Here is a 15,323-nt window from a genome sequence, read left to right on the forward strand (position 1 = left end):
ACATTCCTCATTCTCCCCTCCTCTCCGCCCCTGGCAGCCACTAAGCTACTTTCTCTATGGAGTTGCCTCTTTTGGATATTTTGTATAAATGAAATCATACCATATGTGGCCTTGTATCTGGCTTCCTTAGTGTAGCATAATGTTTTCAAGGTTCATCCATAATGTGGTGTGTATCAGTCCTTCATTCCTTTTAATGGCTGAATAATGTACAATTGTATGGATACATGACATGTTGCTTACCCATTCATCCTTGCCTTTGCCTTAGGAGACAAATCCAAAAAAAATTATTGCTGTGATTTATATCAAAAAGTGTTCTGCCTATGTTTTCTTCTAGGTGTTTTTTTTTTTTTTTTTTATGCGTTACGCGGGCCTCTCACCGCTGTGGCCTCTCCCGTTGCGGAGGACAGGCTCCGGACGCGCAGGCTCAGCGGCCATGGCTCACGGGCCCAGCCGCTCCGCGGCATGTGGGATCCTCCCAGACCGGGGCACGAACCCGTGTCCCCTGCATCGGCAGGCGGACTCCCAACCACTGCGCCACCAGGGAAGCCCCATTCTAGGTGTTTTTGACTTCAGATCTTACACTTAGGTCTTTAATCCATTTTGAGTTTACTTTTGTGTATAGTGTTAGAAAATGTCCTAATTTTATGCATTTACATGAGTTGTCCAGTTTTCCCATTTACTGAAGAGACTGTCTTTTCCCCTTTGTATATTCTTGCCCTTTGTATATTAATTTTTTTTAATTAATTAATTATTTATTTTGGCTGTACCAGGTCTCAGTTGCAGCATGTGGGATCTTCCTCGTGGCATGTGGGATCTTTTTTTTTTTTTAATTGCGGCACGCAGACTTCTTAATTGTGGCATGCATGCGAGATCTAGTTCGCCGACCAGGGATCGAACCAGGGCCCCTTGCATTGGGAGCACAGAGTCTCACCCACTGGACCACCAGGGAAGTCCCCGTCATACATTATCCCCGCAGACTGCAGATTCATGTGCAAAATACATGCTGTCATTGCTTAAAATAACTGAGTTTGGGGGTTGTTTGTTACGCAGCAGTAGATAGCTGCAGCAATGCTCATCCTGCTGGTCCATGGACCGCATTTTGAGTAGCAAGAAGCTAGATCACTAGACCTTCTAGGACTTTCGCATGTGCAATTTTCCTTCTTGTTACTCTTTTCCATTCTCTTTCTCTGCTTGGCCCATATTTACTTATTCCTTAGGTTCTTTTCCAAGAACACTTTCCTGATGTTTCAGGCTGGGCCTCTTGCCTTATCTGAATCCTCTCCCCTCCTGCTCCATGCTCCCCGGTGAGGAAAAATGCACGCTTACATTTTTGCAATTCTTCTTCAAAACACTTTCTATTTGGGAGTGAGGATATTCCCAGAGAAGTGAGATGTTGGCAGATGGGGGAGTCCGTGCTCCCCCATCCCGGCCCTGATCATCTTAGCTGTCTCTGTGTGTTAAGGGGTCCCCCGACCTTGCTGGGCTGGGAGCTCCAGAGGGCAGACTTGGTGCTGACTTGATCATTACTGGATGTAGCTCAGTAAGTTGGCATTGAGAAGGACAGTACTGGGGAGGGGGAGCTGACCACATTCACCCAAGCTTCCCTGAGTGTTTGACTGAGGTGATTCCCCCATAGATGTCACCTCTAGGGCCCAGGACATGGCCCAGAGCAACTCCCACCCAGACATCAGGGGCCACCCACCATGCTGTTCTTGAACAGTAAGCATTCCCTCCCAAGTCGCCCCCTCCAGTCTCCCGTCTGTGCCTCCCTTCCTCCCGGTCTCTTTCTCCCCAAGAGGCAGAGTACCTTGGCATTTGTGAAGCATGACCCAGACCTTGTGGCCATGGAGCCCCACCTCCCCAGCCCTGGTGACCCCCACGGACTCGATGTAGCTGCCAAGAGACCAGGACTGCCCCCAGCCTCTTTCTAGAGTGCCCAGTATCGGAGAGGGGGCTCTGCTTTATCTTTCCCCTTCCCTGGGTATTGGGGTCTGACTTCCAGCATTCTCCCCAGCACCACGCCCTACAGGAGAACTCCCAGCGGCTGCAGACCTGGCTAAGGTAGGCAAAGGAGGACCAGTTTGAGGATGGAGCCCAAATCCCCAAACCCCTCGAGTCTTGGGTGACTCCAGTGCACAAAAAGAAGCAGAGTATTTTTAAATTTTATTTTATTTATTTATTTTTGTCTGTGTTGGGTCTTCGTTGCAGTGCGCGGGCTTCTCACTGAAGTGGCTTCTCTTGTTCTAGGCGCGCGGGCTTCAGTAGTTGTGGCTCGCGGGCTCTAGAGTAGAAGCAGGTTTTTCTGAAGACAGAAATCCCCACGGACAGGAATTCAGCACCTGCCAGCATCTCACTTCTCTGGGAATATCCTCACTCCCAACCAGAAAATTGTTTTGAAGAATCGAAGAAACGCAAGCGTGTATTTTTCCTCACTGGGAGTAATGGTTTTATGAAGAATGTCCAAATGTCTTCCCAGAAGAGCTGTCTCTCCTCAGGCTGGAGCCCTCCACCTGCTGTCTTAGGCATCTTTTCTACAAATGTGGACCTGGGCAGGAGTTATATTTGCAGCCCTGCTTCTATCTGCCTGTCTCCTGAAGGTGGCGCTGTAACACAATTGCAACGCGTCTGGGAATAACGAGGAAACCTCGCCGCTCATCTGCTCACACCCACATTCCTTTTTCAAACGTCTGAAATAGTGCAGTGCAAGAGAAATACAGTGGGAGCTACTTATGTAACTTTAAGCTTTCTAGCAGTCATATTTTAAGATGTAAAAAGAAATAGATGAATAAGCACAGGAAAAGATGCTCAACATCATCAGTCATTAGGGAAATGCAAATCAAAACCACAATGAGGTATCACCTCACAGACATTAGGATGGCTATCATGAAAAAAGGAAAAAGAAAAAAAAAGAAAATAACGTGTTGGCGAGGAGGTGGAAAGTTGGAACTCTTGTGCACTGTTGGTGGGAATGACAAATGGTACAGCCAACGGTATGGCACTTCCTCAAATAATTACACAGAGACTTACCATACAATCCAGGAATTCCAATTCTGGGGTACATACCCAAAAGAACTGAAAGCAGAGACTTGGACAGATATTTGTACACCCTTGTTCAGAGCAACGTATTTCACCACAGCCAAAAAAGGTAGAAACAACCCAAGGGCCCATCGACAAGTAAAATGTGGTTGTACATACCACATGTATGGAATATTATTCAGGCTTAAAAAGGAAGGAAATTCTGATACACACTGCAACATGGATGAACCCTGAGGACATTATGCTAAGTGATATAGGCCAGTCACGAAAAGACAAATACTGTGTGATCCCACTTACATGAAGTCCCTAGAGTAGGCAAATTCATAGAGACACAAAGTAGAAGGGTGGTTGCCAGGGGCTGGGGGAGGGGGAATGGGGACTTGTTGTTTAAGGGGTACAGTTTCCATTTTGCAAGATGAAAACACATTCACACAACAACGTGAATATATTTCACACTACTGAATTGTACACTTAAAAAATAGTCAAAATGGTAACTTTTATGTTATATGTATTTTACCACAGTAAGAGTTTACAAACAGGTGAGAAATTAGCTTTAGTCACATTTTTATTTATCCCAGAATATTATCATTTCAAATATTATCATTTCAAAATGTAATTAATTTTTACGATTATTGAAATGTTGTCTATTCTTTTTATCACACCCAACTTGGAAATTCGGCGTGTATTTTACACGTACAGCACACCTCAGTCAGACCTAGCCACTTTTCAAGCACTTAATAGCCATCTGCACGCATCTCCATCATATTTGCAAAGACCCACGCCTCCCCTGCAACACACCTGCAGCACATCTGCAAATACACCTAGAGTTTCTCTGCAAGCCTCCCACATCCCCTGCAAACATGCCCGCAGCTCAGGGGCCCACCCCTCAATCTAATCTCCGACATTTTCAGAGAAAGCACTTGCTCAAGGAGCGCGTGCCAATGCCAAATCGACGTTTGCAGGTTGATTTGACCTGCAAATCTCCCCATCTTCTTGGCATAAATTTGCATACTATTCATGGGTCCAAAAGCACAGCAGCAGGGCCTCAGATAGTCATTTCAAAGTCGGGGAGGCGGTGACCTGGGGCTGGACCGCAGGCCCCCTCCTGCTTCCCTTCCAGCTCTCTGTCCTCCTCCTCTTCCAGGAAGGTGATCAGCTCCTCTTGAAGTGCCCCCATCTCCAAGCCCAGGCTGCATAGCTGGCCCAGCAGCTGGACATCCACTAGGCGGAGGTTCACCTGCGGGTGGGAAGGGGGAGTCATGGGCATCCCACCCCAGAGGGCAAGGGGTTAGTGTGCCTCTGCCATGAAACCTGCGCGGCAGCAGGTCTCAGCTCAAGTCCCAGAAAAGATTCTTTGCCTGACCAAACTTTACTCAGGATCCTGAACCTTTTCCTAGGCCCATCAGCACTTCTTTGTAAAATCCAGTTTTAGCAAGAATCCCCCCTCCTCCTTATTTGATCGGGTTCCTCACCCTCCACCCTCCCCCAGGTGATGGCGGCTCACCCTGACCTGCCTTCAGCAAGAATCCTGCTAGATAGGTTGAGCCAGAATCCCCCCTATACCCCTGATGTTTCCTCCTTGGAATTTTCTACCCCCTGACCCCTCTCCTGCTCCTTGGCCGTAAATTCCCCCTTGCCCATGCTGTATTCAGAGCTGAGCCCAATCTCTCTCCTCTACTGCAAAATCCCCATCACAGCAGTCTTCATACCTAGAGCCTTGCCATCTTTAACAGGTGTCATAAATTACTTTCTCTTTAACAGTCCTGGCTCACAGCACCACAGGTGGGATCCTCACTGTGTCCCGGGACTCTGCCATCCTGCTTCTGTCTCTGATCTCTGCCCTGTCTCCCTTTGTCTTGGTCTCTCCATTTCATTGTCCCTCGCTGTCTCCATCTCTCTCGTTCTTTCTCTGTGTCTTGAGCCTTAGTCTCTTTGTCTCTCTTCTTGGGTCTCCCTCTCTTGTGATCTGTCTCCATCTCTGTCTCTACTTGGCTGTCTCTGTCTGTCTCTGTCCTTCCATATCCCTGTCTTTCTGTCTGTCTCTATTTTTCTGCCCTTGCCTTGGACTGTCTCCACCTCTCTGTCTTTCAGATTTAATGAGTCTGTCCTCGTTGCGGCTCTCAATCTCTGCTTTCCATCTCTTTTTCGGGGTCTCTCTGTCTCTGCCTCTCTCTAGTCCTGTCTCTCACTCTTTGTGTCTTTCTGTGTCTCTGTCTGTGTCCATCGTTCTCTGGGTGTGTCTGTGTCTGCCTCTGCCTCTATTTCTCTACTCCTGTCTCTGACTTTCTTTCAATCTCTGGCCCTTTTTACTTACATTCATTCCTATTCATTTATCCACTCCCCCCACCCCATCTCTTACCCCTCCAAACCCCTCACTCACCAGCTCCTCCCAGAGCCACAGCAGACTCTCCCTGGCACCTCCAGTGTCAGCCCCTGGGAACATGAGGGTCTGATCCACCCTCTTCACTGGGGGCACCACCCTCAGGGCCCGCGGGGGTGGGCCCAGCCCTGGGGGCACCAGTCCAGCCTGCCTCAGCTGCTTCCACAGCTCCATAGTCTCTGAGCAGTGGCAGCCAGGAGCAGGAAGTAGCAAGGTCCAGAGTGACCCAGTCCCCTGGGGAGCCGGGGGCTGGGTGTGGGGAGTAAAGGGCAGTGGGGGGTAGGAGAGGGCCAGCCCCACCCCTCGGGCCACCCAAAGTCCATTCTCCACTGAGAATGAGCAGCTTCGTGTGTTTTTGTTTTGTTTTCATCAAAGTCTAACCTTAACTCTGCTCACAGGGATCCAACCTCAGCCCCTCTGACGGAGGTCAAACTCCACCTCTCCCGGCCTCTTCTCAGGCCTGACTCCTCCCCAGTGTGTGGATGCCCGGCCTCACCTCGTCCCACCCCCTCCTGGGTCCCACCCACTCCTCCCCAGCCTCCCCTGCAGCCCTCTTCTCCGCTTGATCTCTGGCTTTCCCTGGCTTGGTCCTTGCCAGTCTTCTCCACTCGGGCCCTCCCAGGGCTTCCCAGACAATGTGCCTGAGGAGCCAGGAGTGGCTTCCGAGAAAACAATCCCTTGGCCAGGGTGCCTCGGTGTCCAGGCTGTTGGCCCACAGCTAAGCAGCCAGTTCTGCCGACCCTAGACTTGCCCAGAGACATTATCACTAGCAGCTTGGGCCCGTCATGGAGAAGGTGGGGAGGCACTGCGGGCCTCCCTCCGCTAGAACCCCTCTTGCAGGGGTGTTAAAATTCCACCTATATGCCAATGGCTCCCAAGTCTCCCAAGTCTCTGACTCCAGTCCTGACCTCCAGACCACTACTCAGCATCTCCTGCTGGACGTCTCAGGCATCTCAGGGTGAATGTGGTCAAAACAGAGCTCTCAGCTGGGATCTACCCCACTGTCTTAGTTTCCTATTGCTGTTGTAACAAGTGACCACAAACTTAGTGGCTTAAAACAACACAGACTTATTATCTTACAGTTCTAGAGGTCAGAAGTCTAAAGTGTGTCCACAGGTCTGGGTTCCTTCTGGAGGCTGTGGGGGAGAATCCATTTCCTAGCCTTTCCCAGTTTCCAGAAGCCACCTGCATTCATTGGCTCATACGCCCTTCCCTGCAACATTCCAACCTCTTGCACCTGTCATTACGTCCTCTACTTACTGACTTTCCTGCCTCCATCTAAATAGGACTCTGGGACTTCCCTGGAGATCCAGTGGCTAAGACCCTGCACTCCCAGCGCAGGGGGCCCGGGGTTCGATCCCAGGTCGGGGAACTAAAATCCCACATGAGGCAACTAAGAGTTCGCACGCCACAACTAAAGATCCTGAATGCTGCAACTAAGACCTGGCGCAGACAAATAAATAAATAAATATTTTAAAATAAATAAATATATAAATAAATAGGACTCTTGTGGGACTTCCCTGGCGGTCCACCGGTTAAGACTCTGCACTTCCACTTCAGGGGTCACAGGTTCGATCCCTGGTCAGGGAACTGATTCCCACATGCTGTGCAGCGTGGCCAAAAAAAAAAAAAAAAAAAAAGTAAAATAGAACCCTTGGGACTTCCCTGGTGGCGCAGTGGTTAAGAATCCGCCTGCCAATGCAGGGGACATTGGTTCGTGCCTTGGTCTGGGAAGATCCTACATGCCGCGAAGCAACTAAACCCGCGAGCCACAACTACTGAAGCCCGCGCGCCTAGAGCCCGTGCTTCTCAACAAAGAGAAACCACCGCAATGAGAAGCTTGTGCACCGCAACGAAGAGTAGCCCCTGCTCGCTGCAACTAGAGAAAGCCCGCGTGCAGCAACGAAGCCCCAACGCAGCCAAAAATAAATAAATAAATAAAAATACATTTATAAAGAAAAAAAAAATAGAACTCTTGTGATTACATTGGGCCTGTCGGGATTATCCAGGATAATCTCCCCATCTCAAGTTCCCTTTACCATACAATGTAACATATTCACGAGTTCCAGGAGTCAGGATGTGGACATTTGGGGGGCGGGGGAACTATTCAGCCTACCACACCTACCCTTCCATACCTGCTACTTTCCCAGTTTCCCCCTCTCCAAAAATGGCATCGCTATCCTTTTAGTTTCTCGAACTATTGGCTCTGTCTTCAAAACAGACTCATAGGGGCTTCCCTGGTGGCGCAGTGGTTGAGAGTCTGCCTGCCGATGCAGGGGACACGGGTTCGTGCCCCGGTCCGCGAGGATCCCACGTACCACCGAGCAGCTGGGCCCGTGAGCCATGGCTGCTGGGCCTGCGCGTTCGGAGCCTGTGCTCCGCAACCGGAGAGGCCGCGTCCAGCGAGAGGCCCGCGTACCGCAAAAAAAAAAAAAAAAAAAAGACTCATAATCTGAGCACTTAGCACTTCCACTGCTCAGTCCCTGCTGCTGCCCCCATTCATCTCTTGTCTGGACGACTGCAGTAGCCTCTTTGCTGGCTCCGTTCTTCCCCCCTTGCTCTCTAAGGTCTGTTCTCCACCTGGCAGAAATGATCTTTACAAAATGTAAATCAGATCGTGGCATGCCCCGGCGAATGGAATAAAGCAGTTTCTTGCTAACCTCTCTGACCCAGTCTCCCACCTCTCTCTCTGCAAGCTGGGCCCACCTCTGGGCCTTTGCACTGGCTGTACCTCTCTGCCTGAAACACTTTTCCCCCAGATCTTTGTTTTTGTTTTTGTTTTTGCGGTACGCGGGCCTCTCACTGCTGCAGCCTCTCCCGCTGCGGAGCACAGACTGCGGACGCGCAGGCCCAGTGTCCATGGCTCACGGGCCCAGCTGCTTGGTGGTACGTGGGATCCTCCCGGACCGGGGCACGAACCCACGTCCCCTGCATCGGCAGGCGGACTCTCAACCACTGCGCCACCAGGGAAGCCCTCCCCCAGATCTTTGAATGGCTGTTTCCTTGTTATCCTTCACCTCCACTTAAATGTCACCACTTCACAGAGGTCTTTGCTCATGGCCCTGTGCCCCAGTCACTCCCTGTTATATTGCCTGTTTTTATTTGCCTCTTATCAAACACTGTCTGAAATTATCTTGCTTATTCATGTGTTTCTTATCTAGCCTCTTCCTGCCTGGAATGTCGACTCCCTGAGAAAGAGTCTTGGTCCCATGGCAACCTCACTACTGCAACAGTGCCTGCCACGTGGTAGGACTCAGTAAATATTTGTAGAAGGAATGAATGAGTAATTCTATCCACAAGACTTCATATTGAATTTTCACATTAAGATGTAGCCTGGAACTCCAAACTGAAATTGCCAACACATCACAATACTAGTCTTGAGATCTCACCTCTATCCTTTACCCTGAGGTCTAACCTCACCATCTACTGGACGCTTCCCTTCCCTGACCCTGCTTTAAAGAAGAGGCGGACAGTTTCTCAACGCATCATTCCCTGTTCTAAGGAGGTAGCAAGTTAGAGGTAGAAGAACACGGAACCTCAGGCGGACTAAAAGTGCAGTCGGAGGGAAGGATGGTATTCCGACAGGAAGAACTGCCCACGCTCTCCTAGGGAAAGGCTGCCGTGTCCCATTTTAAGGCCCAAGGCAGAGGGAGTTCCAAGCGATCCCTAAACCCGAGAAGAGTAATAAATGTGTGCTCCTTTAGGAGGCGGGCTGGGAAAATGGAGGGGGCGTGGCCATAAGAGAAGGCGCCCAACCCTGAACCGGGTGGGTTAGGTAAGAAAAGACCGGCCCCTTCCGGTTACGTAATCCTAGCGAGATGGCGGCCTCCGGGGCGGTAAGTGAACGGAGCTTCTGGAGCCCCCCCCCCAATTAGTGTCCGCTCTGCTTTCAGGGCCTCTGTCGGCACCCAGGGACCAAGTAGCGAGGGGGAGCAGGGGGCCTCTCCCGCTAGGCCTCGAGCTGGGCCTACGGAGACCTGTAGCCGTCGGGGGCCGGGAAGGATCGGTGAGGCTCACAGGCCGCAGAGGAGAGAAACCAGTGGCAACCAATGGGGAAGCAGCGCGTGCGGTCCGAGAAAGCGCGCCCAGCCAATCAGAGGGAGGGATCCGACTGCGAGCTCCTGGAGCCGAGGGGCTGGCGAGAGTGAGACCTGCAAGGGTTGAGGGTTTGGGAGGGACTGGCAGAGAAACTGGGATTTGAGGTGCAAGGGTAGGGAACCAAAGGTGAGGGAAAGTCATGGGAGAGTTAGAAATTTTGATGGAAAATCAAAGGGATGATGGGGGGTGGGGGCAGGATCCAAGAGGTGAATTTGGGAATTCTAAGGGAAGGACCTAGGGGAAATCAAGGGGAGGATTTGCCATATTGTGGAGAGAATTTAGAAGGAATTGGGCAAAATCAAGGAATGGGCCTAGGAAAACTTAAAGTAAGAGGTTGGGAACTTAAGAGGAATTTTAAGGTAAAGTAAGGATTTGGACAAAATTATCGGGAGAACTTGGTTAAAGCAAAAAGATATTGAGGTAGACTAAGAGAAAAGTTTGGAGGGGAAATTGAAGGAAGAGTTTGGGAGCTTTAAGAGATAAGCTAAGGGTGGTTTGAAGAGAAATTAAGATTATATTTGGGGGAAAGGAATGCGTTATTCAGGAAGTCTGGTGGGATTTGGATAAAATTAAGGGGAGAATTTGTGGGACATTAAGAATTCAGATAATAGAGGTTTTGAGAGAAAGTGAGGACTTAGGGGGAAATTGGGAGAATTTAGGAAAACCAAGACGTTTTGGCCAAATCAAAGAGAATTTAAGGTTGATTAAGGGGAGGAACTTGGGGGAAACATGGGGAAATTTTATGGATCTGAAAGAATTGGAAGTTCTAAGAGAAGAATTAAGTGAGCAGGGAAGCACTGAGGAGGGGAGATTTGGGAGCAAAAGCAGGGGGACCTGGCTGTGTGTCTCACAGGAGGCTCCGGGCTCAGCCTCTCCTCCCCTCTCCTCCTCCCCAGTCCCTTCGCCTGGTGGCTCCAGTATGGAACAGGGGTACCAGCGGCATCCGTGGCCTCAGCAGGTCAGTGGACCCGGAGGGCAGTCAGAGGAAGGGGAGGACGCTGCTCCAGTTCCTGGCTGACCACTTCTATGATGTGGAGGCTGTGAGGGAGTACCTGCTCCAGAAGCAGGTGTTGAAGGTGCTCCGGAAAAATCGGTGAGAACCCTTGGCCTGCACGACCCTGCTGTTCAGGCCTCCCCAGTCAGTGCCCACCCTGCCCTTGCCACTCCTGGCAGCCCTGGGGCTTCCAGTGCCAGCCTTGCCCACTTGCATCTTCGTCTCCGGCCCACACACTTCCCAAGCCCTCCGGCTCACAGACGCAGCCCAATGCCCATCTCTTCTTGGAGGTCTCGCTGGCACTTCAGACCTAACGTGACTAACCCTTGGTTTCCCCCGTAAAAAGTCTTCTCACCCCCAAGCCTTCTCCATCCCAGTCAACGGCACCATTGCTTACCCAGTTGTTCAGACCACATTCTAAGGAATCCCTGATTCCTCCCTTTGCATCCCTTCCCTCCACATCAGTCCATCAATAAAATACCAGAATATCCCAAATTTGACCAGTGGTCGGTCACCTCCTCGCTGTTTATAGCCTGGTCTGAGCCCTTTCATTTTATGGTTCAATTACTGCCGTCATCTCCTAACTGGTCACCTTTTGCCCCTATTATAGTCTACACAGCAGCCAGAGGACTCTTAAGAAAGGGAAACAGATAACATTACTACTTTGTTTAAAACCCTCAAATGGGGTCTTCCGTGGCAGTCCAGTGGTTAAGACTTTGCCTTCCAATACAGGGGGTGCAGGTTCAGTCCCTGGTCGTGGAGCTAAGATCCCTCATGTCTCGTGGCCAAAAGACCAAAACATAAAACAGAAGCATTATTATAACAAATACAATAAAGACTTTAAAAATGGTCCACATCAAAAAAAAAAAAATCTTAAAAAAAAACCCCTCAAATGGTTTCCAACCGCAACTAGAATAAAAGCCAAACTCTAAAGGCCGAAAACCTGGCCCCTACTGAGCTCTGAGAGTGCTACCAGGGACACCCCTCACCCCCGCTAGCTCGGTGTCCTTATTGCTATTCGTTCAACCATCGTAATTCAAGCCCTGAGCCTTTGCACTAGCTGTTCCCTTAGCCTGGCAGATTCTTACCTTGGCCTCTGCATTCTTTCCCACACTCAAGTCTCTGCTCAAGTGTCACCTCTTCCGAGCAGCATTTCTTAACACCCAAATTAAATTAGCCTCCTCTATCCCTACCCCTGACCCAAGCCACTCCTGGTCTGTCCCTTGGTGTTAATTTTATCACAGAATTGACACTCTGCAATTTGTTTTTACTTCCCAGTTACCTGTTTCCCCGGTGAAATAACTTCACAAGGGCAGGGACACTAACCTGCCTTTTGATTACCGCTGTCCCCCAGTGCCCAGCACTTCACAGGCCCTCAGTAAACATTTGCAGTCTTTCCTGCTTGCCAGTCTCAGTCCTGTGCTGTGGACTCTGACCCTCTCAGCTGCACTGGGGCCTGGCGAGGGGTGTGGTGTTCCCAAGGCTCACCCTCGGCTACTGTTCTCCCGGCAGGTCCTTCACCTACATCAAGGAGCGATATGGCCCCTACGTCGCAGGTGCCTATTTCATCCTGAAGCAGGGAGGCGCAGTCAAGTATGATGGCAAAGGTGTCAGAATGGGGTTGGGGGAGGCGGGAGAGCGGCTCTCTAAGCCCCGGGCTCTTCAGTCAGTCAGACAGGCTTCCGTGCGTGTCCTGCTGTCTGCCCCCTCCTGGCTGTGTGGCTAGGGACTTGTTCCTGACATCTGTAAAATGGGATGGTAGTTGTGTCTAACCTACAAGGTGCGCTGTAAAGATTCAAAGATACTTTGCAATCTGGACACTTGTCACAGGTCACAGGCTGGCTTAGCACGTGGCTCAGTCGGCGTTAGTGCGTCTTTTCCTTCCTCCTTTCCCCTCCTTTTTCTTGCCTTCCTCCTCGTCCCTTTGTTTTTCCCCTTTACTTTCCTTTTTTGAAAACAATTCATGTAGGCTTCATCTGTCCCTCATCTTGGTTCCAAGTAAAATTTTCACTTGGTTTGAGCACTTCCTCCAGCACCTTCCTTAGAAATGATGTACCTGTCTGAAAACATCTCAACTTTTGCCCATCTACAAGGATTCTTGTATAGCTCTTTTCTCTGTTCTCAGTAATCTCTTCGACCCTCAACTTCCAGGTATGTAAAATTGGCCAGATGTTCCATCTTTGATGGGGTTGTCAGGGGATCCAGTGAGACCAGACACATAAAGCCCTTAGTACAGGGCCTGGTGTGTAGTGAGTGTGCCATGTTCTCTTATTACGGGGCTGGGAGTGTTCTCAAGAGGTTGGTGGCCTGGGGGACCCTGCTGACACTCCCTCTCTCCCCTTCCAGGTTTCAGGACAAGGAGTGGATGCGGCCAAATGGGCGTGGTCTCTCTGGTGAGCTCTGGAAGCTCTGGGAGGTGCCTATAGAAGCTGTTGACGCCAGTGGCTGTGCCATCAACTACCAAGGCCTGGACAACGTCTGTGAGTAGGGTGTGGCGGGGAGGGGTGGAGATGGGCAAGGCTCTGCGCTTTCCCTTTCGTGGTGGGCTCCAGAAGGACCCTCAGCGCCGTCTGCCCTCTGCCCCTGCAGTGGCCCTGAAGGAGCTCCAGTCCCTGTCGCTGCAGTGCTGTCCCCACGTGGATGACTGGTGTCTCAGCCGCCTCCACCAGCTAGCCAACTCGCTACAAGAGCTCTCGCTGGCCGGCTGCCCCCGCATCTCTGAACGGGGCCTCGCCTGCCTCCACCACCTCCAGTGAGACCTCAGCTCAGGCTGGGCCCCCAGCCAGGGAGGGGCGCTCTTGGGCACTTCCCACATCCCTGCCTCCACGGTGGACCTAGAGTGTTTGTGGTGGGTCAGCACAGATGAGTGGCACAGGGAGCCTCTAGGAGGATGGGAGGACTCCTAGCCTGCCTTTCTTTTTGTTTTAATGAGACCCCAAGAAATGTACACTGTTGCAGAACAGTAGGAGCCAGCGGTGTCCGTTTGTAATGAACACGGTGGGTCTCACGTAGTTGAACAAAGATTTTTATTAGAAAGCTAGGGGTTAACGTGGGGGTGGGTACGCCCCCATACACCCGCTGCCACAGACGCCATCCTCATGCGTGTCCTCACGCCCCAACCTTGCCTCCTCAGGAACCTCCGCAGACTGGACATCTCTCACCTTCCTGCCGTGTCCAACCCGGGCCTCACTCAGATCTTGGTGGAGGAGATGCTGCCCTACTGTGAGGTTCTGGGGGCTGACGGGGCCCAGGGCCTCAAGCTGCGGCCAGAGGAGCAGTCCCGCCACACAGCCCGCAGCCCCGTCCCTGCCTAGCCATCGGGGCCCAGGGCCTCAAGCTGGGGCCAGAGGAGCAGTCCCGCCACACAGCCCGCAGCCCCGTCCCTGCCTAGCCTTCGGCCCTGTCCGTGTGGAGCTGGGTCTCAGCCGGGCTGTGCTGAGAGGTTAACAGTTCACCCTTCTTCTAGCTTCCAGTTGGCTTCACTCACCTCGGGGGGCCGGGCTAGGATCAGAGGCACTGGCAGGTCAGAGGCAAGGGGAGTGAGGTGGCTTGTCCCCTACCGCGGGGGTGCTCTGGCTGGCTGCACCCTGGGGGGAAGCTCGCAGCTCCTGGCAGCCTGTCAGGCAGCCCTTTCCACACCATTCTCTCCTTCCCAGTTCTAGGAACCCCCTTCTCCTGCCTCTTCAGGCCTGGGGGAGGTAAGGGCTTCTGGCTTCAAGTAGCCTCAGGAAGTTGAACTCTCCCACAGCGTGCCCACCTCTATGTCAAGAAACTTCTCTTGACTTTTGTCAGAGAAACTTCTCGACTTTTCTCAGAAGACCCTTGTGGGATTATCTCACTTGAGTGTGCTACTGTTTCCTGCCAGGACCCGACTGATACAGAAGGTGCTATGGGCATTTTATAGGGATGGTTCTTCCCTGTGTGGGACGACTTAAGCTCACTGCAGGCTGAAGCATCCCTGGGCCACACCCACTAAATGCTGGGAGCATCCCAAGTCCCACAGTGTTCTCGCTTATTGAGTTACTGACTCAGCTCCAAATTCAGCTTGCTTGTTTGCTCTGAAAATTGATCTGGGCCTTTGAAATATTTTTCCTTTGCTAAGTGGCCTGATAAGGTTTGCCAGTAGAGGGCGCTCGAGAGACGTTCCTCGAGAGAGGCCAGGCTTTGCTTCCTGGCGGCGCTCAGGAGTGCCAGCTCAGCGGCCCTGCAGCACATGACTGCCCCGCGCACCTGCTTCCTGAAGCGTCAGGTGGTCAGCAGCTTCCCCGGCACCCACCACCCCTGACCTGGCAGTTCTATAGAACCTCCACTGACGCACCTCCCTGTGAATGCCTCTCCACCACACCCCTGAAGGTGGATTTCCAGTAAATTCCAAGGCACCTTACCAATGAATCTCCCTCCTTATTTCACTTTGCTGTGAAAGTCATTAATTCTCTGTATTAAACTTTTCCCTGTTCAAATTACCGTACGGTTTTTCTTCTCTCTAGACTGGATCCAAACTGATAGAGTACTGGCATTTGGAGTGTTCCCAGAGATAAACACACAAAGATGGGATTTGGGGGTTGGTTTCATCCCGCCTTTGGCTTGAGTGCATTGCTAAGCTCCTCGGCAGTGGGAAAGGAGACATAAGAAATCCATGGGCTAAATGTCCATCGACAGATGAATGGATAAAGAAGATGTACATATATACAATGGAATATTAGCCATTAAAAAGAATGAAATAATGCCATTTGCAGCAACATGGATGGACCTGGAGATTATCATACTAAGTGAATTAAGTCAGACAGAGAAAAACATCATAATATATCACTTATA

The 15,323-nt window shown here is 51.1% G+C and overlaps 2 protein-coding genes across 2 annotated transcripts; one reads left to right on the top strand and one right to left on the bottom strand.

Annotated features, from left to right (window-relative positions):
* Window positions 1–3,515: 3,515 nt before the first annotated feature.
* Window positions 3,516–5,610, bottom strand: ERICH4 (glutamate rich 4). The gene is made up of 2 exons (XM_032613698.1): window positions 5,417–5,610; window positions 3,516–4,273 (listed from the first exon to the last, which is right to left on the bottom strand). Exons 1-2 carry the CDS (start codon window positions 5,588–5,590, stop codon window positions 4,082–4,084), a joined length of 366 nt encoding a protein of 121 aa, XP_032469589.1. The 5' UTR covers window positions 5,591–5,610; the 3' UTR covers window positions 3,516–4,081.
* A 3,605-nt stretch (window positions 5,611–9,215) lies between these two features.
* On the top strand, window positions 9,216–14,971 carry DMAC2 (distal membrane arm assembly complex 2). The gene is made up of 6 exons (XM_032614696.1): window positions 9,216–9,252; window positions 10,411–10,607; window positions 12,021–12,101; window positions 12,855–12,988; window positions 13,098–13,260; window positions 13,642–14,971. The coding sequence occupies exons 1-6, from the start codon at window positions 9,235–9,237 to the stop codon at window positions 13,820–13,822; spliced, it is 774 nt and encodes a 257-aa protein (XP_032470587.1). The 5' UTR covers window positions 9,216–9,234; the 3' UTR covers window positions 13,823–14,971.
* The last annotated feature ends 352 nt before the right edge of the window (window positions 14,972–15,323 follow it).

This window comes from Phocoena sinus, chromosome 19 (assembly GCF_008692025.1).
Source record: "Phocoena sinus isolate mPhoSin1 chromosome 19, mPhoSin1.pri, whole genome shotgun sequence".
Lineage (NCBI taxonomy): Eukaryota > Metazoa > Chordata > Mammalia > Artiodactyla > Phocoenidae > Phocoena > Phocoena sinus.